This window comes from Arvicanthis niloticus, chromosome 3 (assembly GCF_011762505.2).
Source record: "Arvicanthis niloticus isolate mArvNil1 chromosome 3, mArvNil1.pat.X, whole genome shotgun sequence".
NCBI lineage: Eukaryota > Metazoa > Chordata > Mammalia > Rodentia > Muridae > Arvicanthis > Arvicanthis niloticus.
In genome coordinates this window covers 28,805,451-28,830,492 of record NC_047660.1, presented here as the reverse complement: position 1 = coordinate 28,830,492, position 25,042 = coordinate 28,805,451, and the positions used below count along the sequence as shown (strand labels likewise).

General features: G+C 35.1%; 1 protein-coding gene across 4 annotated transcripts in view; it reads right to left on the bottom strand.

Annotated features, from left to right (window-relative positions):
- Positions 1 to 331: 331 nt before the first annotated feature.
- The window catches only part of Pcdh9 (protocadherin 9), an 828,173-nt gene continuing 803,462 nt past the window's right edge, over positions 332 to 25,042 (bottom strand). For all 4 annotated transcript variants that reach the window (XM_076930670.1, XM_076930671.1, XM_034497600.2 and 1 more), the window contains one exon: positions 332 to 2,517. In XM_076930670.1, the coding sequence (XP_076786785.1) occupies positions 2,144 to 2,517 (374 nt within the window). In that variant the 3' untranslated portion in view covers positions 332 to 2,143. The remainder of the gene's footprint in view (positions 2,518 to 25,042) is intronic.

Genomic DNA, 25,042 nt, shown 5'->3' with positions numbered 1-25,042 from the left:
TTTCATAACTGGAAGTGAAAAAAAAAAAGAAAAGCTTTTTTCATGAAATTAGTGGTTTTAGTCTAGTTACTGACTTAGCTCACATCTAGGAATTATGGGTTAGATGAACTAATTTCCTCTATGAATATCTTTAGAAAATCATTTCACAGAACAACTGAAAAATTGAAGTTTTCATTTGAAATCATATTTTCAATGCAGAAGTCCTGCAAATCCATAAATCCTCCTCGATTTATAAGTTAAACTTGAATTTTATTAACATATACTTATCCAGACGTTAGAATAGAGACAGATAATTAATTTGGGTCCTGAGCAAGAATAAACAACACAATCAGTAATTCAGAACATTTATTGCAAGAGCTGAATAATTGTAAATAACGTAGAACTGGCAAAGCAGTAACAAGGATAATTGTTTAGATATTTATTTTGTCAAAGTCATCAAACACCCCTCACAAACCAACAAAAATGACTTCAATAAGCAATGCACCCCCTACCCATTATTTTCCATTATACTGTGGAAAAATGTGAACTGCTATTTACAAAGTAACTTTATTTTTGGTAAGAACAAATTAACTATCGGATTAGCAATTTTTTTTAACTTTTTTCTTTTTTTTTTAACTTTTAAATTGATGGTGAACCGTGGCGTTAATATAACTTTCACTCCTTTCAATAAAGACATTTTGTTGCATGCTATTTATTTGTTTAAATCATCTGTCATGCCTTAACAAAAAAACCTCCTAAGAATGTTCAAATTTGGATTTGTTTGCACGTGCAACTGAGATCTTATTAACATTATCTGTCACTCCCTTGGTTTGACCCAAGTGACAAAATGCTGGTACCTGCCAGGCATTGACCAACTATGATAACAAACAGTTAAACAGCAATAATTAAAGATTTATCCCTTTATTTTCCCCAACTACCTACCTGGAGAATGTTCTGTTACATCATGAAGGCACAACACATTAAATATTCTGTGGCTATGGTCTAATAACACTTGTGTTACAACAACAGTATTGTATATGAGGATCAACACAAACTCTGTCATTTCAACAAAGTTAGAGACACACATTTGCCCAATTAAAACTATTTTAGAGTAATGATTTTTCTTCAATATATGCTGATTTTAATACATTAGTTTTGAAAGAGCAACAAGTACAGAATATTATATCACATTTGATGGCTAATACTTTCCCATCACTTTCTTGCTTAATGGTACTAATTAAGTCATTTTAAATTTTGCCTACATTGAAAATAAGAATATCAAAAAGAGGTTCTGAATTTCCAAGAGTTTGCAGAAGTATTTGTCTGCTGCTATTGTTGTTTGAAGTTTTTATAGTTTCTTTTGTCTTTATATGTTGACAGAGTTCTAACACTCTAAGTTATCATATAAGAAGCAAAATTTCAGAACCATTTTAAAACACAAATGTTTAAGATTCTTTGAACAATGTGTGCCAAGACAGACTACTAGCGCGGAAACACCTCACTGAAAGAAACAACAAAATTAAGAAGAAAGAGGGAAATTGAGAAAAGGAAAGAAGCAACCGTCAACACAGAATTATGCTACAACATTTTTAGGTGAGTGCTATAAGTGCACAAAAGTTGTTAATAATAGCTTGCTTCTATTTACAAATACTTTAACACTGATTGACTTACAAGTGTCCACGAACGGTGTTAACAGCACAATAGGTTTAATGCTTATCTTTTAAAGTTTCATTTGAAGTATAATGTCAAGTATAGAGGTCCCAGCATAAATCAAAGACAAAGAGAGCACAAATTTCTAACTGGATATGTTTTGTCAGTCACTCTAATCCGTGGAACTTTCTTACTCTCCAAATGCATATTCTATTGTTCATAGCAGCAGTCCAGGGTCAAAAGAAAAATGCAGTAATAAAAATAAATTGCACAATGGAGAGATCTCTGGAGAGTTTAATCAATTCTAGTAAAGAACATCATCACATGGCTAGTAGAACTATTTTCTCTCTTATGTTGCAAAGCATTGTATCCTCCATCGTGCTAACACAAAGTTATGAGTACTCCCTACTATAAGGGGCATACTTGTAGAGATCTATTGAATACATAAAGCTCCAACACACAGTATTAGCATGTCTATTTAGATTAAACGTATTAGGTCCCATATAGTTTCATCTTAAAGTTGGTGCTCCTTAGGACTCTCAATCGTGCCTCCTGCTTGCTTATAGGACTTCAGATTTGCCAGAGGAATGTCTGTCATGTGGCTGCCATTGTTGAAATGGCCTTCATTGGTGCCATACTGCTTACGGTCATTGAATTGGTTCCTGTTGGTGTCTTCTTTCCAAGCTCTTGTCAGGGTGTGCCCATTCACAAGCTTGTCTTTCTTGATCCATTCTTTCTGGGGTGCAAAGGTTGACAGAGGAGATTTAGGGTGTTGGTATGGACCCAAGCCAGGAGGCATCCAGCAATTATCAGAGTGACCCAAAACCAGACACTCTTGAGTGCACATCTCTGTAGCTTCAGCTAACCCTCGGGGACCCAGAGGTCCATCTGTAGAGAACAAGAGACAGAGGAAAGAAGAAATTAGTTAAAATTCTCCCTCAAAATATTTTCAGAGTAAAAAAAAAAATAGTCACGATCTTATCTTTGTCTGAAATAAACCATTCAGAGATATTAGACTTCATGTTTTTAAGACGAACCCAGAGAACACAGAGCAAATACATTGTTACTAATTTAAAAATATGTTTTATATTCTTTCATCCTTCCTCTGTATATCCAAAAACACAGAATGACAAAAAGAGACATATGGGTAAACAGAGAGATCTGATCTTGATTAATCCTATGGCATATGAATCATTACAGATTTATATATTAAAATTCATGGGGATATGATTAAATTTATAAGAAAGTATGAAAACCAGACATTATAAATTAGAATATGTAAATTATACAATGCACAGAAACAAATATCAAACATAGTACTTGAAAAACAGTGCCATAAAAGCAGAAAGCTAGAAATAGTTATGTAAGTACAGTTTCTTCTACATTGTGACTGTTATTTTGTTTATATAAAGTCAAAAGAAAATACATTTTAAATACTTTTTAATAAAACTAAATGTTTGTTTCTATAGTCATCTTGACTAAATATAAGATAGCCACAACTAATTATTTCTAATCATTCTAAAACATAAGTAAATAGAAATAAAAAAATACAAACATAAATATAAATATTTGACTAATGACTGAGATTAGCTTTTAGTTCATTATCTAGTTTCTAGATATATAACCATATTTAATCAAAAATATGTTGGCTACTTTAATATAATCTCAGCTATAATAGTCTAGCATTGGCATTATAGTCAAACCACACATGTAAATAAGTAGGAGAGAGAAAATAAACACAGAACAAAGACAAACATTCAGACAAGGACTTTGAGGCTAAATTGCTAATTGAATTACATGAATCATAATATTCAAGAATTTTATCATTATCTGTTTTTTACTTTTTATCAGAAATTGACATAAAACTTATGCTTCAACCTGTAATTTAAAGGCAAATTTTTAATTGTTAAAAAAAATGGAATCACATCCAATAATGAAGAACAATAGTCAAACAGTTTAAGGAACAAGATAGTCTTTGTGTGTGTGTGTGTGTGTGTGTGTGTGTGTGTGTGTGTGTGTGTGCATGTGCGTATGCGCGCGAGCTTATGTATCCGTGTGTCTATGTGTCTGTGTATGTGTGTTCAACTGTTAAATTTCCATTTTGCGGTCAAGAGATAAATTATCCTTTGAAAAGTGGGAATCCATTTTTAGAAAGTGTTTAAATGGACAGGCAATACTTAGAGATGAAGCATTTTGAAAGCAGAGAGTCAACTTAGCCAGATGATAACTCTTGCAACCAACACATGACAGATAGAAACAAGAAACTCAGGAGATGAAGCTCAATCTGGGCAATAGGAGAAAAATGCTTTAAAAGTAAAATGGAAAACTAAACAAGAGAAAAAAACATGGATCACTAAAAAAAAAAAATAAAGATTAAAACATATTTACAGTATGCCTAGACAGCAATTAAAGTAACAAGACAATAATTGTAATTAAATATTTGCTAAATTTATTTTTGCACTGTTAATTTTTTTTAAAGGTCCAGAGTTTGGACTATCTCAATGCTCTTCTGATTACTTTTTGCACATAGTAAACTACTGGAAACTGATGGTAAAGACTAAAGTCACACACTCACAGGCCACATCACTGAACAAGATGGAGGTGGGAGGAAGACACCTATGGCTGATAGCACTATTTCAAACAAACATACATGCAGTCATATTTCTAGATTTAAAAATCTGTTCTGAGAATAACCTTAAAATTTGTTCCCATATGACCTGTGTTCTCATCTCTTCAAAAGCAAACAATTTTATAGTGTTTAAACAGACATTCATCACTTTACACTATTTCTCTCTGAAATCTCCAATGATTACTTACTTTTTTGGATATTTAATTTAAATTTTTGATGAGCTTTTTTTTTCTTTTCTTTTCTCTATAACCTACCCACACTTGAAAAGTTCAAATTAATTTCTCACTCATATGTTGGCTGTGGTATGTTTAGTGACTCTATATTCACAGATCTAACACATTTTACTTAAACCAAAGCCTGCTCTTTGCAATAGGATTATGAGCCTGCAGCTGCCTTTTGCCTGGCCTGTTTTCATTTAATTACTGGCTCCTTCAAGGGTCACTTCTGTTCTACATTCCCTAAGCAAATTTTTCATGACCTCCATGATCTGTCTGTAATAAGTACCTTGAAAGTTCAACATATCCTTGTGTCTAAAAACTAGCAAAATTTCAGACCACACCTTATGTTTCTTCATAAATGTCTTGGGGAGGGGGTTTCATACATATGTGAGTTTGAATTCTTGTTTTGTCCCAAAGCCTCTGAAATACCCACTGGTGAAAAAAAAAAAAAAAACACGTGGCAGTTCAGTTTTTGGCTTCCCTTGCAATGCTAAGCAATTAACAGCAGTTCATAGTGATGATCTATGAACAATGCTAATTGTTAATTAAAATTTTATGAGGTTGAAAATGTTCTGAGAATTATTAAAGATATCCTTCGCTTAAAGGCAGACCTTAAGTAATTAGGATAAAAGATGCTGATTCCACAAACCTCTCACCAAAAGCTCCCCAACAGCAGTGGTTTGCCTTAGCAACACTCTGTGACAGCTAATAAATGAATTATTTAACTTCTCTTAAATGTATTCACTCCTTCTGCAGATCAATGGAGATAAACTAGTGAATCACAAGTTTGATGTGTAACATCTCTCCGAGCCAGCACAGCAAACTTTAACCTTTACTTTTACAGTTTCATTAATTGGATACATTTTTCTTTTCCTGAAGTTACCTCAGAAATGTCAATAGAATTAAGTTTTCATTGAACCCTTAAAAGAAAAGCATACAAGTTTATTTTTAAATTTGCCTTATTCAATATACTGTGTCTATAATTATACGTGAAACTTAAGTTTGACACATTGATTCACTTTTACAGAGTACAGTGATTTTTCTCTTAGAATCAATCGTTATTATTCTGTAAAAAATCTGCTGAACACTAGCTACACAAGGCGCTGTGAGAGGTACCTGCAATAGAGCAGTTAAATAGTAAATATCATCACTACTCTCACAGAGGAGCGTCCATCTGCCCTGGATGTAATTGACTTTAGAGCTGACTGCTGAAAGGTTAGAAAACAATGGCATTGTGAAAGAAAAAAGAACAGTTAATAGATTAAGGGATGAGCATCTCTTTACAGAGTATCAGGGTGAATTTAATGTCATTGTGTAGTTTCCCTAAGATGCTGAGAGTTCTTCTTAAAGGTAATTGATTGATTAAGACACTCTGAGCTAAAGTTTTTGTATGTTATGCAATCTTTAGCTTTCAAAACAGTGACACTATTCACTAAATAATATAAATTGTTTTTCAGGAATTTTATCAGGCATGGTGTTGTCTTATAAATGAACTTGAAGGACCTACCTGATAAAGATTATAAATTCAACTGGAGAACTTTTGTAGTTTCTTAAGTAACTTTTAAGTTAAAGACCTGTTATGAAGCCAGACACATAGTGACACTTAGATCGATGATAGGTAGATATATTTTTTTTTTTATTTTAGTTACAGTTTCCATAAAGAGGGATGGAGACGAGACACAGAGAGCTAACCTGGAATCAGGGTACCAAGGACTAATGCACCCTGAGTGATATGTGTGGATGGTTAGATGACTTCAGCTAAGCATTATTGGTTCTTTCAGAGAACATTTTGAGTAATTTTTCAGATATTAGCACATAAAAGTTATAACATCGAGTGCCCCCTTACTGTGAGAATGTTAAAGGGAAGTGAAAAGATATGGGTTAAACTACTCAAGAAGAGGAAACTCACAGGCCTCAGGCTAAAGTTAAATCTCCATAACATAATAAGAAGATGAAAGAAAAGGGGAAAGAGAAGGAGGAAAGAAGGTATACAGAAAAAGATGAGGAATTTGGAAATTGAGGCTGATGGAAAGGATAAACTGGAGAAGGAAAAGGAAGAGAAAGGGAGGGAGTAAAAAGAAATATTGTGATCTACTTTGTTGAAAAATAGAATTTATTCTATATTTTACATTTGGGGGCATGATATTATAAAATTAAATATTATTTTGGACATATAAATATTATCTCATTTGTTATTAATTTCAGAGGAATTAATTAAGTGAAACAAAATTAAAAACCCACACTGAATTATGTGTTGGGAACCACACTAGCCCCACGATCGGGCGGCCAAAAATGTTGAGGCTTAAGCTCGAGTCCCTGTTCGGGCACCAAAAATGTTGCGGCCCGAGCAAAATGTTGAGGCCCAGGCTGCCCCGCGTTTGGTGGCCACTGTATCCCGGTCCAAGCTGCCGCTCTGGTCCGCGGGTCGGGGTTCAGCAAGAGCGAGGGTCGGGGTTCAGCAAGAGCGAGGGTGAGGGCAGACTCGAAGAATGGAGACCAGACAGAATGTGTTTCAATCCCGTTTATTCTTCAGTCTCTCTTCCTCTCTCAAAGTCCTAAGTCCTAAGTTCCTAGTCCCTAGTTCCTAGTCCCTAGTGCCTCCAAGTTCCAAGTTTCTTCTTCCAAGTTCTCTTCCAAGTGCCTGCTACCTAATGCCTAATTCCTACTCCAAGTTGTACTTTCTGAAGTGTCTTCTCTGTCTCTTCTGTCTGATGTGTCTGATTCTCTCTAGAGCCAAGTGTCTTCTACCTAATGTCAAGTAATCTGTTACTTTCTCTGTCTGCCTCTATCCTTTTATATGTCTCACTTCTAAGCCATGCCTCTAAGTCACACCTATAATCATGCCCTTAGGTCTTGTCTCTAACTCTGATCTCTACACTTCTAAGTTACACACCTTTAATCTCACACACCCAAGGTATCTAAACCAAGATTATCGGAGTGTGCTCAGCTGTTGTAGGCTATTGTAATCCAAGTCTCATGTCAGGGTTTATGGCTCAAGATGGCTGCAAAGCTGATAGCCGCTTTTCTGCTAAAAGTCGGCCCCCAACAATTATGCAGTAGAAATTAAAAATATTTCTAAATTTTCTCATATGTAACAGTTGCCAATTGGTTAGAAAAAAACTGGCAATTTTAGAGTGAATGTTTAATAGAATAAATATCTCATGTGGCTTAAACATATCATGGTCTTTGTCTTATGCTTATTTTCTGATTCTGGTGACCCCACACAGCTTTAAATGGCAATGCTATTCAGCAAGGTTAGAAGCCTGGAAATCCCTGAAACTAGGTGGTAAACCTTTTAAACCTTTAGACTTATTTGTTTTATTTTATGTGTAAGTGTCTTTTGCCTGCACATCTGTTTGTGCACCCTGCTCTTACTAGTGTTGGCAAAGTACAAAAGAGGATGTTAGCTCCCCAGAAATGGAGGTCCAGACAGCTGTGAGCCACTGTGCCCTTGCTGACAATGGAATCCTGGTTGTCTACAAGATCAGCAAGTATTCTTACTCACTTAGTAATCTCCAACACATTGACTGTAATCCTTTATGTTTTCAGATATTTTTATTAGAAAATTGTTTACCTGCTGGTAAATAATATTTTGGATTTTACATATTTTTATTACAATTTTCTTGGCTTGTATGTGTGTCTGCGTGTGTGTGTGTGTGTGTGTGTGTGTGTGTGTGTAAGTCTCAGTCAGTGGACAATTACAGGAGCCAGTGCTTTTCTTCCTTTATGTGGGTCCACAGGCTTGGACTCCAGGCTCTCATTCTTTGGTTTAAGTATCTCTACACTCTAAGAAATATTACTGGACTCTTAATTTTAATACAGACTTTACTTAAGAAATAATCATAATAATATAACATTTTCTTTGCATGTCACAGCATTAAAGTCCTTGTAAGAGTACTGGAATGTTATCTGCTATTTTATGTGCTTGGGTGTGGGTAATATATATATTGCATACTTTAAATTTTGTTCTCTTTCATTCTTTCTTTCCTTCTTTACTTTAATTTATTTTTTTACTAAAAGTTGTAATGACATATGCACTGTACATCATATTTTGGTAAGGTTTCAAAACTGTCACAAACACTTGTAAAATTGAATTATTACAGTATTTTTTCTTTTTTTAAAAAATAACCAAAATCTCATGTGATTTTTAAATATGGATCTTTTTCTTTAAAAATCTGAAGTTATTTATTTATTTTTATAAACTTCAGTTTGAATTTACCTGTTTTTTTTTTAAATAAAATCAGAGGTCTGATAAAAACATCAAACCTTCATTTAGATCCTGTAGTTTAGCAAAATCAAAAGTATACAAAAAGAACTCTTTAAAAGCGATCTCAGTTAATATTTATATCAGGACTCAAGATATCTCTCAAACTACACAAGTCACCTTCTCATTTAAAATCAAGAAATATGTCTTTAAAAATTTAAGCATCAATGACTGTCACACAGCCCCATCCTCCCTCACTTCTGAAGATGCAGTCTCAGTATATCCATTGCAATGGATCTCTAGTGTCATTAGAGGCATGATGCTTTGTTCCTTAATGTCCTGTTATTACTCCTGGACTCAGGGCTATCCTTTCATTGATATGATCAACAGCTTCTGGCTTGGTGAAGTTAGTCTTACATTATGATTACCTGAATCCATTTGACTTGGAAAATGCTATGATGATTTTAAATAAATAAATAAATAAATAAATAAATGAATGAATAAATAAATAAATGTGGTGCCATTTACATTCCTGACTAGTCTCCTGTCTACATTTGCTTGCTTTTTTTTTTCCCTGTGAATGAATTCTTCATTTAGTTGTTCTTGTTAGGTAAGATGCATGTGAATAGACTGGTGGTTCTTTTCCTGATATTAGGTTGTCTTGTCCATAATAAGAGGGCTTTTGCACTAGTTTTTAGAATCTTGTTTTGTTTTGTTCAGCAGGCCTGCTCTGTTCTTAACAGGAAACAGAAACAGGGATGTGGGGGAGAAGGAAGATGCAGGGAGTTCGGAGGATGATTGTTGGTGGCAACACTATGGTAAGGATGAATTATATGAGAGAATAATCTATTTTCAATAAAAATTTATAAGTCATTTCTTATCCCTTTGGGTCGTTTTTCCACATGTCACTTTTTTTATTTTGTTTGATTTTTTTTAATACAGAGAAAATTCCTGTAATCTAGGAAATACCTAGATATCATGTAATTTTCAATTGGCAAAACACTTTTATCTGAACAAAACAAAAAGGTTTCAATGAAAAAAGTGAAACGAAATTATATATGTTGTGGGTAGATGGATAGAACTGAAAACCAAACAAAATAAAACAAGACAAACCAACAACAACAAAAACTACACTTTGTGAGGTAACCCAGATTCAGGAAGCTAAATGTACGTTTTCTCAATCTTAGTGTCATAGCATTAAACTTATATGTTTACTTTGAGATACAAGCAGAAACCAGGAAAATAGAATTGGGTGTTGGAACAGGTAGTGGAGCGACATCTTAAGAAAAAGTAGAGAGTTCAGAACATGTAAATAACATATTATGTTTTAATTTGTGGTTTTCTGAAGTTGCCATAGTTCTTTCAGTTAGCATGAGTGGGTAAAGCAAAGCATCATTGAGCAATTTAAATATGAGAGCTATGTCTCTTGATGTTGATCTGCTGTGGCCATTTATCTAAGATTGAAGTAAAATAATGTTTAAAGTGTTTTTATTTTATGTAGACATTTTTGTTGTTGGGTATTTTTGTTTGCTTGTTTTTATTTTTGTGGAGGTTTTTTGTTTTGTTTTTTTTTTTTTTTTTTTCAGATAGTGTTACATTATGAACCTTTCACTGGCCTGGAACTCACTACACAGACAAGGACAAGGCTGTCTTCAAAAATTTGAGGGATTCTTCTCTATCTGCCTCCTCAGTGCAACGATTAAAGATGTATACTAACATATCAACTAAGAAGAAACCAAGGCTGACCTTAAATTCCTGATTTGATCTCCCAACTTCTTCCCCTTTAGCACTTGTCTTCTGGTAAGGCAGCCATGGCCCTTATTCAGTAATTTTGCTTAGGGTTTACTACTCTTAACACACTGGAGAAAAATCTAAATTTTTTCTTTGGTTTCCTCCCTTCACGCTTCTTCCTATAATAAAATTTCAGGAAAATAAATACTTTGAGCCATTTATTTTAAGTTAATTTCAGTGTCTGTAGAAGATAATACAACAACATTTAGTAGTTTTACTAGCTTATTTCTACCCCTGGGTTCTTTCTTTTACTTTCCTCATAAAATTTTAGTTTGGAATCTATGTAGCAAAGCAAATGATTTATCTTTTTATAGATTAACTTGAATATATTTTTTACAGTTTGTATAGGTTCAGAGCAAGCTGAAAGAAATGTCAGAAGTCAGTTTCCTTGATAAATTAGATACATTTCCTATTATATTCTTTATTCTTGTACTTTTCCTGTTACTGTAAAATAATCATGGCTAATTTGCTTATAATCTAAACATGGGGAAAAAATTAACTTTCAAAAGGAGAACTGGCATCAGAAATGGAAAAGAACATTGAACCTTGGGCAAACTCCTATTACATCCTATGTACTCCACACATTTTTCCTCTATCCTAGAGTTATACTTATAAAGGATGTCACATGGGGTGTTTGAATTATTACTGTGCTCTGATGAAAAGCAAACTACAGAGATCTGTGCTTTGATGTCACTGCAACTCAGATTTTATGTGAAAACTATAACACAGCACCCAGGTGAACAGGTAAAAGCAGGGGATGAAATTAGAAAATTTGAGTTATAGTTTCCTACCATCCCCAAAGAACCAGTCAATAATACAGAAAGACTTTCTTTAAGATTATCTATATTTTCTGGCTGGAAAGATAAGTTGGTTGGTTACATTTTGCGGTATGAGTATGTATGAGGGCCTGAGTTCAATCTCCAACAGCCGTGTGTGACAGCTGGATGCAACAGTCTATGCTTGTGATCCCAGTGGCAGGTAGGCAGAAATACATGGAGGTGTGGGAAGTAAGAGGGCCAGGCTGCCTAGCCTAAAGAGCAAGCTCTAAGACACAAAGAGAGTCTGTCTCAGAAATGGTGGATAGTTACTGTGCAACGTTACTCAGGATTGACCTCTGGCTTCTACATGCCCATGTATGTGCGCACACATAAACACAAACATACTTTCACATATGCATACACATACAAAATACAACAATGTGTTTGTTATGTAATACCTTCAGTCATTTTTCATGTTGTCATTCTAGCAGAAAAATGGAATTCCAATCTGTGGCAGATGGGCTACATGTAACTTAATAGCTATGATGAATGCAGCCCAACACAAACACTTTTGTGACTTACTTTCTTCCTTCCTTCTTTTCCTTCTTTTTTCTTTCTTTCTTTCTTTCTTTCTTTCTTTTTTTCTTTCTTTTTTCTTAAAACTTCATTGTGTGGTTCTCAAGCATAAATTTTATACAGGACATTATATGGCACTGTCTGAGGTTTTTAAGAGATCACAACTATATTACTTGGGTTCTGGACTGCCTTCCAATGGCTAACAGGGCCATGTATTAAAGGTCTGGTTACCAGCCTATGCTATTGAGATGTGTCACAACATTTAGAACCATGGCTTAGTGAAGACCCGTGAGACTATTTGGTGTGTAATTGTGCAAATATACAGCCTCACCTGTTATTCTCTTACTTGGTGCTATCTGGATTCACTTGGTGCAGTGATGTGAATAGTCTTCACCATTCACTCCTACCATGATATACTATGCTGCCCTCAGCCCAGAGCAATGTGGCCAAGCAAAACATGAACAGCTGCTGAATGAACAGTTTTCCATCCTAAGTCCTTCTTATCAGATATTTGTTGGACTAGCAAAAGGCTAACACATCAATCTAAAGATCATCTAAAATACATGGAAAGAGGTGCCGAGCATAACTGCAAGGCCACCCAGGTGACTCAGGGACTCTAGGATGCCCAAAGTTGGTAAGGATGTGGATTCCAGATGTCAGATTTCCTGACAGAAAAGTTTAATTCTGGAGAAAACGATTTTACATTCACTCAGTCTTTCACTAAACTTTTGATATAATTCATGTTTGGTTAAAAGATTAGTGCAGAAAAATATCTAAAGTCAGACTAACTCCCTAAACCTCAAGCCCCATGGTCATCAGAAATTCATCTGAGTTCTAGCAGAAGAATGAGTTAGAGTGGATTTGTAGAAAGTAATTTTAGGTTTTATAGCCCACAGTTTTTTTTATCTATAAATTAAGGTGAAAAGGTAATCCCCAAGCTGTTCATATTTATTATTCCTTGATGTAACTGTGTTTGTTGGTTCTAGAACCAAGCACTTCACTATTAGTCTCATTTTACCGTTAAGAGCGCTATCCAGGTAAAAATATGATTTTGTTGTTCTGGTACGTTATTTCATCCTTTGGGTTGCATTTATGTATTGAAATGTTAAGTTATATTTCCATTGAACCCACTTATTTCTATATGTAAGTGGATACCTAATAATTCATACACTCTTCATTAAGAAATGTTCCTCTTACTCACAAATGAAAAGCCAAATTTTGCAGGGGACAAATCTAAATACAATAACCCAGGGTCGCCATCAATCAGGTTCCCTTCCAGATAAGATACTACTATGTGAAGCACTGTACATCTTATAGGGAACAGGGGACAGTTTCGTACATATCTTCTGACCTTTTCTGTAGTGCATGAATAGCAATAACCCTTCTCTCATCCACTGAATGTGAGTTTTCAAAAGTAAATTGTCTCAGGTAATTTTATGCATTTCCATTTATTTCCCATTATGATTTTATGTTGTAATCAATTCAATGACATCAGTTTAATGAAACAGACCTTCACTGAGAATGTAAACTAATGTTCAAATTTTGACCAAATTTGATTTGTAACACCTTGTTTACATTATTGTAGATCACATTTACTTTATTCTGGAGTTTACTATTTCTTTTCATGGTATTTGATGACTTTCATTAAAAAAATCATTGATATACTGTTCACTGATTTACTCTCCATTTTCTGTGAACTGAATTGGTTTACAGAAAATATAGATATTGGGTATATCTTACTTAGACTGAAACAAATTTTAAAGAGAAAAATCTTAATTATGAGGCAATGAAGTCACTTGTAAAAGACCAACTGCATACACAAAGTCACAACTTTCTTCTCAAAGAAGAGACAGTGTATTTAAGAGCCAAATATAAGTAACTTAGCTTAAAACCTGGTGACAGTTTCATAAACTTTTACAGAAATAGAACAAAAGATCTCAGTTTGTAATAATCTATCTCTCTGCAATAACTACATTGAAATGGCCCATCAGTCTTGTGGACTCTTTAAAGTAAGTTTTATTTGTTACTGTTATTTTGATTTAGTTTTTATTTTCATCCAGAAACCAGTTCACAATATTGATTTCTAGGTAAGTTTAAACTTTAAAATGTAGAACAATGTATACAATTCTCTTCCTATAAAGTGTTGCATTTGCTTCTCTGAATCCCAGCAGTTAGCAGTTTGTATACAATGTTGGATAGTAATTTCACTTTGTACAGTGTCCACTGTGACCTGCATTCTGGATAATTCAGTAAAAATAGAGACTGGTGAAGTTCACTTCGTGTTTATAGTCAGAGACCTAGGATGGATTTTTAGCTAAGGTGTGTCTCTTCACTCTTCACTTTGGTACTAATATCTGAGTTTAAGCATTCCCCTTCTCATGGTTTAAGAAAATTATTAGTCACATATAACTGTAAGCCTCGGATAAAGTAAAGAACATCCCTCAGTAAATAATCCAAGATCTCTGATGCTAGGAAGATAGCTCAGTGAGTAAAACATTTCTTGTGCAGATTGAAGAATTGACTTTGAATCAAAGAACCCATGTAGAAGCTGGATACATTATGTGACCATATATAATTCTAGCATCCCTGGAGAGATGCAGAGAAATACCCAAGAGCATGTGTGCCAGCTAGCCTAGACAGTATGTGCAGCAAGAAAAATAATGGATCTTGTCTTAAGGTAGACAGCACAAACGTCCATCTGAAACTGTCTTTTGACTTCTACAGGTATGCTACAGCTTGCACATGACTGCACTCACATAGAAATACAGGTGTGCACATATAGATAATCAAAGCTCTTAAGATATGGTATGATTGACAAACTTTAAATAATGTCTAAAGATCATTATTTTAGAGGTCAAAGCAGAAATAATTAATTAATTTAAAAGTGAATTCAACAAACAAAAAATCTCCATTGTGGTCCACGTGATTCATCATTGTACGTGTGCATATATTTATATTTGAATTATTTTATCACCACTTTTGATTGAAATGTCATTGTCTCACTGCTTCTCAAATGTTAATACACTTATGAATCATTTGAGGGAACTTTTACAAGGCAAATTGTAAGACAGGAAGTGTGGAATGTGTCCTGAGTCCTTACATTGATGTGAATTCCCAAGAAAAGGTTGCTATGCTGCTCTTCAGCCACCTCATGATGTGATACAAGGACATATAATTATTTCTCGCCCTCATGCTGTCTTTTCTTAATTAAAGTTAAACTTCATCATGTCTCCGAAGTCCACTACAGATCTGTTAAACATGCACGTTACTCGTTTCCACAGAAAACATGATGACTCGGTAGCTTTGACATGGAATGTAGGATCTCTCAAATTCCAGAGCTGCTCTACTCCATGTCCCCAATTCACTGCTAACATCACTGCTTCAGTGTCCTTGCTTCAGTCCGAGCTTCTCCAGAACACTAGCTTGTCAGAATGCTTAGTAGTTGTATAAAACTGACTCTGGTAAATTTTCACCACAATATGAACTTGCATGCCAATGATAACCCAGTCTACATGCACAGTCCTTTGTTGTCTTCCTTGACTTTACAAAAGACTCACCTTCCACTTGCCTGTATTATTCAATTTCAGAATACCATTTCAAAAATCTCAAAAGCAAATGTTTACATTCAAAAAGTTACTATTCAAAAAGTTTATCTATCCATCCTTCTTACTTTTTTCATGTGTTTGTTTGTTCATTTAAAGATTCTATAGTCCCTATATCCTAGACATCTCTATGCAATCCAGTTTGACCATTGTTTTGCGGAGCTCAGCCCACCAAGTACGAGGCTTACAGACAAAATCCACCGCACACAGCTTCAGTTCATCGTTTTGAAACAAGAGATATTAATCACACTATTGATGTTTCAGATAAAGTACATGGTTAGAAATGGAGTTGTCTTTGACACCTGTTAGACAGAAATCTCACCTTTTTCTCTCGACATTATTTTCTACTCTGACTGTTTCTATGATACAGCATGCAATCAGTGACTATGCCAAATCACATAGCAAAGGAGATTTTAGAACTGTAATAAATTTACTAATCCATTGGATTTTAGCCAATAAAGAAGGTTAAGGGAGGCCATAGCATGGTGTTCAATACAAAGTACCAAATGGAAAATTTCTGAGTTCAGTTTCTAAGATCTGACAGGAGTCCTCATTTCTCAGTCTGCACACTAGTCAGCTCATCTTTCAACTCTTAGTTTTCAATAACAAACTAATTATGATCCAATGCCTCCACACCAGGATCCAGGCAAGCGAAACCTTCACCATGGCCTTAAAAGACTCTTAAATATGGCAACCTGATCTCAACACCCATGTTAAATAATGAATTGAGAGTAAGATGCAATTTTATGTTTCTATACCTGCTAAAAACACATGTTCATGAGCTATATAGACAGCCTATATAGCATGGCCACACCACCAATTGCCTGACAACTTTTATTCTACCCAATCCCTGGAAAACGCAACAGCTCCAATACATATATGTATATGTATATTTCTGCAAAGTATAATCAGAGCTCTAGATGTATTTTAGTTTCACTTTGGGTTATAACGAATTACCACGAATGTGCTCTCTTAGAACAACAAATATTTACACTCCAATTAATAATCTGAAATCTATTTCTCTAGGGTAAAACAACAAAGTCCAGAGGCAGGTTTCTTCCTGAGTTCTTTCAGCATCTCTAAGCTTGCTGTGGTTTTGTGTTGTGCCTTTTTCCACCTTTACGCAAAGGTCACCATTCCATCTACCTCCCTCATCCATCTTCTATACCAATACTTTCAGTGTACAACATGCAAGGACTATTACAATTGTATTCAGTTATCTAGGACAGCTTCCTTCAGGAGATATTTAATTGCATCCTCTATGTCTCCTTTGCCAATGGTAACTCACCAATATGTTCTGAGGAATCATGAGAGGACCATTGAGAAGATGGGCAATTTAGAATTGTATCTTTCATTTTGGCACAGTATTTGTACAGAATGTCTCCAGTCTTGTTTCCCATGACAACCTTGTAAAAGCTACAAAACTTTCCTTGGTGGAGGTGGGGCATCTTGTCTCTACCAAATCTCTTATTTCCTAACCCACTTTCTTAAATGTCTGTCATGCTCTGCCACATCGGCTTGGTTAAATATACTCTCCACAGTGTACTCATGGGGCTTTGGGTTTACTGTTTTTTTGTTTTGTTTTGTTTTGTTTTGTTTTAATGCATACAATGTTCTCAAGGATTTCAGAGTAACTCACTTTTTCCCCCTATTTTAGTGTCTCTGAAAAGTTAATTTTTCATAGAGACACTTCTAGCACACAATTTAAAATACTATCTTTTACTGAGACATCCTCTATGTTTATAGTTATCTTCAGGGTATGTTTGCTTCTGCTTTTTTAGGGGAAGTAATACTCATCATCACCTCACCTTACTTCTTTATTAATGCTTTATCTCTCCTCCTAGAAAAGAGTTTGCCTTAAGATCATCATTAACATATGTCATAATAATTTAGTATGTTATCTGTAGGCCGCCACCCCGATTCGGCTGGTCAAGATGGCTCTGGCTTCCGGTATGATCTACTGGTAAACAAGTGCACTGCGCATGCGGTCATCCTTGGGCCAAGTTAGTTTTGGTGCTAACCCCTCCCGAGTGGGACATTGCTAATGAAACACTGCAATTCTGACCAATCGTGCTCCTCCACACGCACCCTCCCACCGGGGCTGGGCATATAAGCAGCTCGCTCCAGGTGTTCAAGGTTCCTAGGTAAATGATGAAGGAAGCGCTTCAATAAAGGTGTTGGGAAGGATCCAGTTGCTCGAGTCTTTCCTTACTGGTCGAGGGAGGGCGTGACAGTTATCCATAATTACTAGATATAATGAGGGGAATGGAAGTTTGAACTAGCTTTCCACATCTTCAGGGTAAAAAGAAGGCCTCTGTACCAGGCATTATGTGGCAATCTCCATGAAGAAGACAGGTAATAGTACTATTTTTAAACCACATAAAAGAAACACCAATAATAAGTCCATAGTATAATGTTTTGCAGAGATATTAGGGGATGCTTAAATAACACAACTAGGACAAAACAACCATACTCAAAAATCTGTTGTATTGCACCTAACTTTGGAATGGAAGCAACTTTGACTACCCCCAAATAAAATGTAATTACTCTGCTTCCTCTATCCCAGGTTTCCACTTAATCGTGCCAGACAGTTCATTATTCCTTTAACAACAGAGCTCTTTAAAGGGCTTCAGAAATCCAGAGTCACACAATATGCAAGAAAACCATCCTTTAAAGCCTGAAGATACCAAAGTAATTATTAGCAATTACTAGTAGGTCAAGCTATAAAGAGATGCAGGTCACTGCAGGACTTAGGCTTTTGTACAGGTATGTGCAAAATTGTTCAAGTTAAAGAAAAAAAAATATAAGTTGATCATCAAAGCAACTTTATACCCCGGAGATGCATTATCTTACAAGATAGTGCTTACTTCTTGTCAGCATCAAGGAAAATTGAGGTTTTAAAATAAGTTAATGCTTCATGTAAGAGCACCTATAGAATATCATTGTGACCTTTATTGCTTAAACTCAGCTGTACATAAAAATGTGAAAATAAAATATTATATTTGAAAGAATGTCCTAAGGGAACTTCTGAAAATGCCATTACTCTATTATTGAAAATGACCTACATAAAATGGTATTATATAGAGGATAGCCCTTGGGGAGATGCAGCAGATCACCCTTATAATCTAAACTGCATGTTTATTTCTCAGAAGACCTTGCAAATACACAGACACTAGTTCATTAACACACATTTCTGACACATTGATTCATCTGTAAAGATATAAATACACTAGACTTTTGTAAAATCTATAAAACTTGGCAGAGACTTCTACAATAATTTCTTCTCTGCCAATCATTAATTTCCTTATTTTGTTGGAAGAGCAGATACACTTCTTGGTAGGATGATCATTATTCTCAAATAATGTAATAGATATAATATTACAAGATTTATTAGTGAAAAGTTATGATACTTTTATACTATAATGCATATAAAACACCATTTTTTTTTCTGAGATGACATGTTGTTGCAAATTTACTGTGCTTTAACATTTAATCAAAACTGGGCACAAAGCAGAGATTAGTGGATTGTAGGCAGCCCCACTCCAATGAACACAACTACATTCCAGTTTCTGCATCTATCAACCAGGAAACATCTCTGAGGTGAAGGACTGTTAGTGTCAAAATACTGGGAAGTCTGTTGTAAAACTGTCTTTCCTAGAAATGCCTTCTTAAGGAGGACTACGATAGTGGCAATATCAATTGCCACATGAACAGGTGTAATGGGAATTCTTGGTTATCAACTTGACTATTTATGGAATTAATCACAACCTAAATAAGAGGCGTATACCTGTGATCATTTGAGGTGGAAAACATACCTCTAATCTGGATCACTTTTTCTTGTGGCAGCATAAGGAATGGACACAGAAGAAGGAAGCTCTCTCTTTGTCTGCTTGCCTCACTCTGGCTGGCAAGTGCATTACTTCACTGACGTTAGAGCCTAGATCTTAAGGCATACACGGAAGACCAGCTGAGACATCTAGCCTTGAGAACTGATTCTTAGACTTTCTTTGGTTAGACAGGAATTGTGTTGGACCAACATATGCTGCATATATATGTAGAATGGTCAGCCTTAAAACAATACACATGTACACACACATACACACACACACACACAGAGATGAACCCAGTAGAATATTATATACATATACATATACATATACATATACATATACATATACATATACATATACATATACATATACATATACATATACATGCCAGAATTGCTCATAAAATTGGGGTTCTCATTTCCTTGTATCAAAAGAATTAACTTCCCTGGACTGGACAAATGGCTATTTGTGGTGTCTATTTGCATATCAACACACATGCTGGCCTCCAGGATCATTCACTATCACAAGCAACTGCTACATATTTCGAAGTTCATTTTAATATCCCAGATCTTCTCACCTCTGCCCCTTCCCTAAATTGAGGTCAGCTCATGGGAGTCCCTTCTCCTGACTACTCATTCTCCTTACAACCCTGCCATTTTGGACATGCTCCCAGTTCCTCGGTCTTCCCTCTGCTTTCTCTCCTGTCCTACCCCTTTCTCCCAATCTCTTTGCTATGCTCCTGCTTCTTTCATGGGCAGGTCCAGACTGTTGGCCAAATCTTTTCTACTTCTTTATCTTTTTGCCTCTGACTGTTCTCTCCCATATCTATAATAAACCTGTCCCCTTAGCATACAATGGAATGGTCATGTCATCAGTTTGTGTGTGTGTGTGTGTGTGTGTGTGTAAATGCATGCATATAACAGCAAAAAAAAAAAAAGGCTATCAACTTGAGAATAGAGATATCCTGGGAGAGCTGTTAGGGTACATAAGTAGGACAGAAGAAAACAAGGGAAGGGAAAAGTGATGTAATTCCATTTCCTTTAAAAACATATTAAAAATTTAATAATCTGTTAAGATGATAATATTTGCATGGAAATATTTAGGGTTAACATATCTTAGTAAGTATAAGAAAACTGGAAAGGGACTGATACTAATTTCTATATCTAGGAAGAAATTACTCAGTAAGCATTTTTTTTTATTCTGAGGCATTGCCTAGTTGCTTCTTTTTAGTTATTTCAATAACTTCTAAGGAGTTATAAATAATCACAATTACTTCGTATCTAAATCTGTTCACTCTTTACACTAAATATGTTCTCAGTTTCCAGTATGTATTATTAAAATGACTCATCTCTTGGGTATAATTGCTGGTTGATTACTATGCTAATTTCACTAATGGTACAATTTTATTGACCAATATGTTATAAGTTACTCTTTGGGAAAATATCTATACTTTAGTTGGAGCCTTGTAGAAATGCTTGAACATAAACACCAGAATGTTGGAGGCAGATGGCAGATGAAGATGATTCTGAACTACAGAAACTTGGAGACTCTTGTCAACTCACCATGTAAAAGTATGGCTCCTCAGTAGCCATAATTTGTGCACATTCCTGGGCCCCTACACACCTCACGGGAACGCTAAAAACAAAAGCACTGACTGATACAGTCTTAATAAAAAGGTCATCAACTGATAAAGGAAAAATATGAGCAAAAACTCTAGACCTGAACAATTAAAAAAGGGTAGAAGCACTTAGAATCTCCAAAGAACTAAACATCCATTCAGAAAACCAGAAAATAAACAAGATAAGATAATTTCCAATGTAAAGGGAACCTATTATCTCTCCTACCTCAAACCCTCTCTTATCTTCGTAGTCCCTCACAGCCACTAGATTGAACTCCAGGGCTCCAAAGACAAAATGAACTAATGGAGAGTATAATGAAAAATATCATTTACTCAGTAAAATTGTCAACATGTATTATCTTATACTGATTTTGCTAATAATGAACCTACAAAGGTTAATAACAAATTTAAGTAAAAAATAAAACTTAAAAAAATATTTATTACTTCTCAAATTACATAGCATGAAATTAATTAAGCCTCCCCTGCTCTGGTTTTTGTTCAGTGACCTGAATCAAGCAGGGTTGGCATAGGCTATGTCATTGAGAAACACCTGCAAACCCCTATAATATAATGTTCCAACTGGAATTCAAACTTTGAAAGTTTAGGTGGTGCACATATACTGTTAAAATCATTTTGTAGTTAGACACAAATTTATCCAAACTATCATGTGTAACTTGGAAACATATACATAATACATAGATAAAAGTGATATTCAAGCAAATTAGTAGTATCAGAAACTAGAATAAAATTGATTTAAAATTTCAGAACAACCTTGTGAATTTATGTAAAATATGTTAATAAAAGGTAAAAGAGCTACACATGACAGCACATGCTTCCATTACTCCAGAGTCACAGACATGAAGATCTATGAGTTCAAAGCCAGCCTATCAACATAGTAAGTTCCAAGAGAACAAGACCTACATAAAAAGACTCTGTCTCAAAATAAACAATAAGGATAAAAAGCAAATGAAAGATAATGGTGTCTTTTAAAAATACTTTTAAATTATAGAGATTGCACAGTTATACAGTCAGCAATTGCTCCTCTTTGTTTTTTTTAGAGAACAAGCTTTTGTTCTGGATATGTTTGATCACATTACAAAATGTTACAAAAGCTTATGAGTGTTTATTGATTTCTTATATTTTCGGTCGTGAGCCTACCTTTTAATGGCTAAGCCATATCACCAGCCCATTTGTTGATTTATTTAATTATTCTCCGTGACTCAGTCTACTACATGAGTAAAATCACAAAATAGCTTCTCCTGGCCAAATATTATCAGTATTGCCTAAGGTGTAACTTTCTTTCTCTCTAATAGAATCGGAGTATATCATGAACCTTTATTTTTAATCTAGGTGACTGTCAAAGGTTTCAAGACTTTTCACTTTTGACGGGATTTAAAAGTTAAGCTGTCTAGAAAGATTGGGTTGAGTGTGGTTCAAAATTAAAGACTCAAAGTATTTTTTAACCTGGATGAAACATTCTAAATTGTTCTCTTTCATCTCAAAAGTAAAGACAGCATATATCACCATGCTGTAACTAGTAAGTCAGTTAGAAACATACTATAATGTCATTTGTGAGGATGTATTATATGGATTAATACTACACACATACACATGTAGATACACATATGTGTGTGTGTTCACTTATTTCATTAGAGTACTACTTGTAGATAGTATTACTTAAATCACACTAATTTAGTCAATGTAACTACATGTGTGTAGATTTCAATTATCAAAGCCTCCTGTAATTAAAATATGACAGAGGTGGTAAAGGATGAAGTGCCATGATTGCATCACTGCATGTAACTTAAATATACTCTCTTGAATCATTGCCACTAAACCAAGCTTTATCTCCTATCAGAATGCTGCTTGCTAAATCAAAAATGGACTTCTTGGAGATTACTGACAGTGTTTACTAAAATGTATTCTGCTATATAGAATATGCTGCACACACTTGAGCAATGCATAAGACATATGCCTGACACTGCTAGACAATTTCACTTGATTGGAAACCTGAATTAAACTATAAATACATACTAGTGATTAGATCCTGTCATAGACATGAATTAGAAAACATACTAAAGTTTTCCTCAGACACTTTGCCAATGGATTGCTTTATGTGTAATTAGAAACAGACTTAAAAAATATCAGCTTCTTAATAAGGTAAGACAATTATATTCAGTTGTCTAAAAATGAAATAGAAACGGAAATAGCAAATGATGTTTTCATTATATTAAGGGCAAGTTTTTCTGGGTGTCACCCAGGGATAAGCTCAGATAAAGATCAGTGTGACAGTGAAAAGTTTGTGCTTATGCAAAACACATCTTTTTGTCTAATAATCCTAAGAGCTCCTGCAGGGACTAGTATGTGAAGTTGTGCTATCAGTCAGAGTCATATTGAAGTTGTATTGTACTTGGGCAGCTCACAGAATTAAAATTGGTTCTCATATGTTTGATTCAAGTAGTCATTATAAATGAACGGGCTCCAATTTTTCTAAATACAGAGTACTTGCTTTAAAACAAACAAATGTAAACAGACTATGTAAAAATCATAGTTCTCTACAGTGGCTAATCTCTGCAAATGAGTAATCCCTGTGTGTGTGTGTGTGTGTGTGTGTGTGTGTGTGTGTGCGCGCACACACACACACACACACACACACACACATGCATGCACACTTAACTCCACAATTTGTAATTGCTATTTGATGTTGCCCTTTCTGGGCAACTTGGAAGTTTCGTCATCATGGCTGATTTTTTGTTTTTTCTCTTGCGTAGCTGCTAAGAGTCTATTGAACTGAACTTCAGAATCAACGGCTGAGAAACCCTCTAGGCCAGTGTTGCAAAGGTCTCAGCAACTTTATTAAAGTATGAGTGAAGAAAAAAAAAAAAAAACCCGTGATCAAGAAAGGCATTAATGTTATTGTTTGAAAAGAAAGGCAGCCTAATGCCACGTGATTTTGCTGTTTCCTAAAGACAAACTAGATTTATGCTTGTATGCTTGTATGTTTCTTTCTTTCTCTAATTTCCTACTGTGTGAAAACACGCAGCATCCACAGTAGCAAACTCCTTAAGCAGCTACAAGGCTTGAATGGAGATGGGTCAAGCCACCCCATGTTTCCTGGTTATCCCTGTGACAGATGTAAAATCACTTATGATCATTTTGGCTGTGATGATCAGTAGCGATTGTGGAAATGACCAAAGCTCAGTTTGTCAGGTATTTCCTGCCTAAGTATGTCAACGCGTTCATCAAACATTGGACATGGGGAAGTTCAAGTTGAGTGGCAGCACTTAAGAAAACATCAGGGACAGGATCACAGGCTGGATTTGAGGTAAGCCAGCACTCTATCTTTGTTAAAGGTTTCCCACCTTGTGCTGACACTTCTTTCCTCACCATCTGCTCCCTTCATATCATCAGAGAGCAAGGCACAGACCACACTTGTTTCCTGTGTTTACTTAGCTGCATATTTATTGGTGAGTGCACGGTAGCATTCTCATTAATTCAAAAACCTGCATGTTCAGATACAAAAATTAGCTACTTGGACATAGAAATTATATTCTAGGAAAAAAACACATGGCTTGTTCTGAAGTAGATTCAATTGTTTCAAAGTAAAGATTTATTAATTTTACTAATGCATGCCTATCCTTTTACTCTAAACTTTTCTAACAAAACCAGGAATATGTAAAAGCCCTGTGTATATTTTGTCTTGATTGATCACAAAAATCTCCTTATTAATATGTTCTCTGGCATTTGCTCAGGATGTTTCCAACCAAATTTCCCTAGGGGAAAAATTTTTTTTTTCACTTTTGTTACACTCAGACTTTCTGGTTTTAAAAGAAAGAAAAAAAAATGTGGTTTTAACAGAGCTATTAAATAACATCAGGATAAAAAGAGTGACTCCATCTCCTGGCGTTAAGATATTCAGTGTTTCCCTTTCTTGACAAGAATAGCAGCAGAGTTGTTAATTATGATACACAGAAGTACTCCTCAAGTCATGTAAAGTCCGTGGCCTCTGCACTCTGTCCTCTCTTGGGTTTGATGACTAACTCATGTGTGAGAACAAGGAAACGGAACTTGAACAATCATTTCAAATAAGAATATTCCAACTTTCCACACGCGGTACCAACACAATTGGCTTTACTTCAAAAGTGATCTTTAGGGAAAGAATTCAGCAATTTTGTTAAATAAGAATT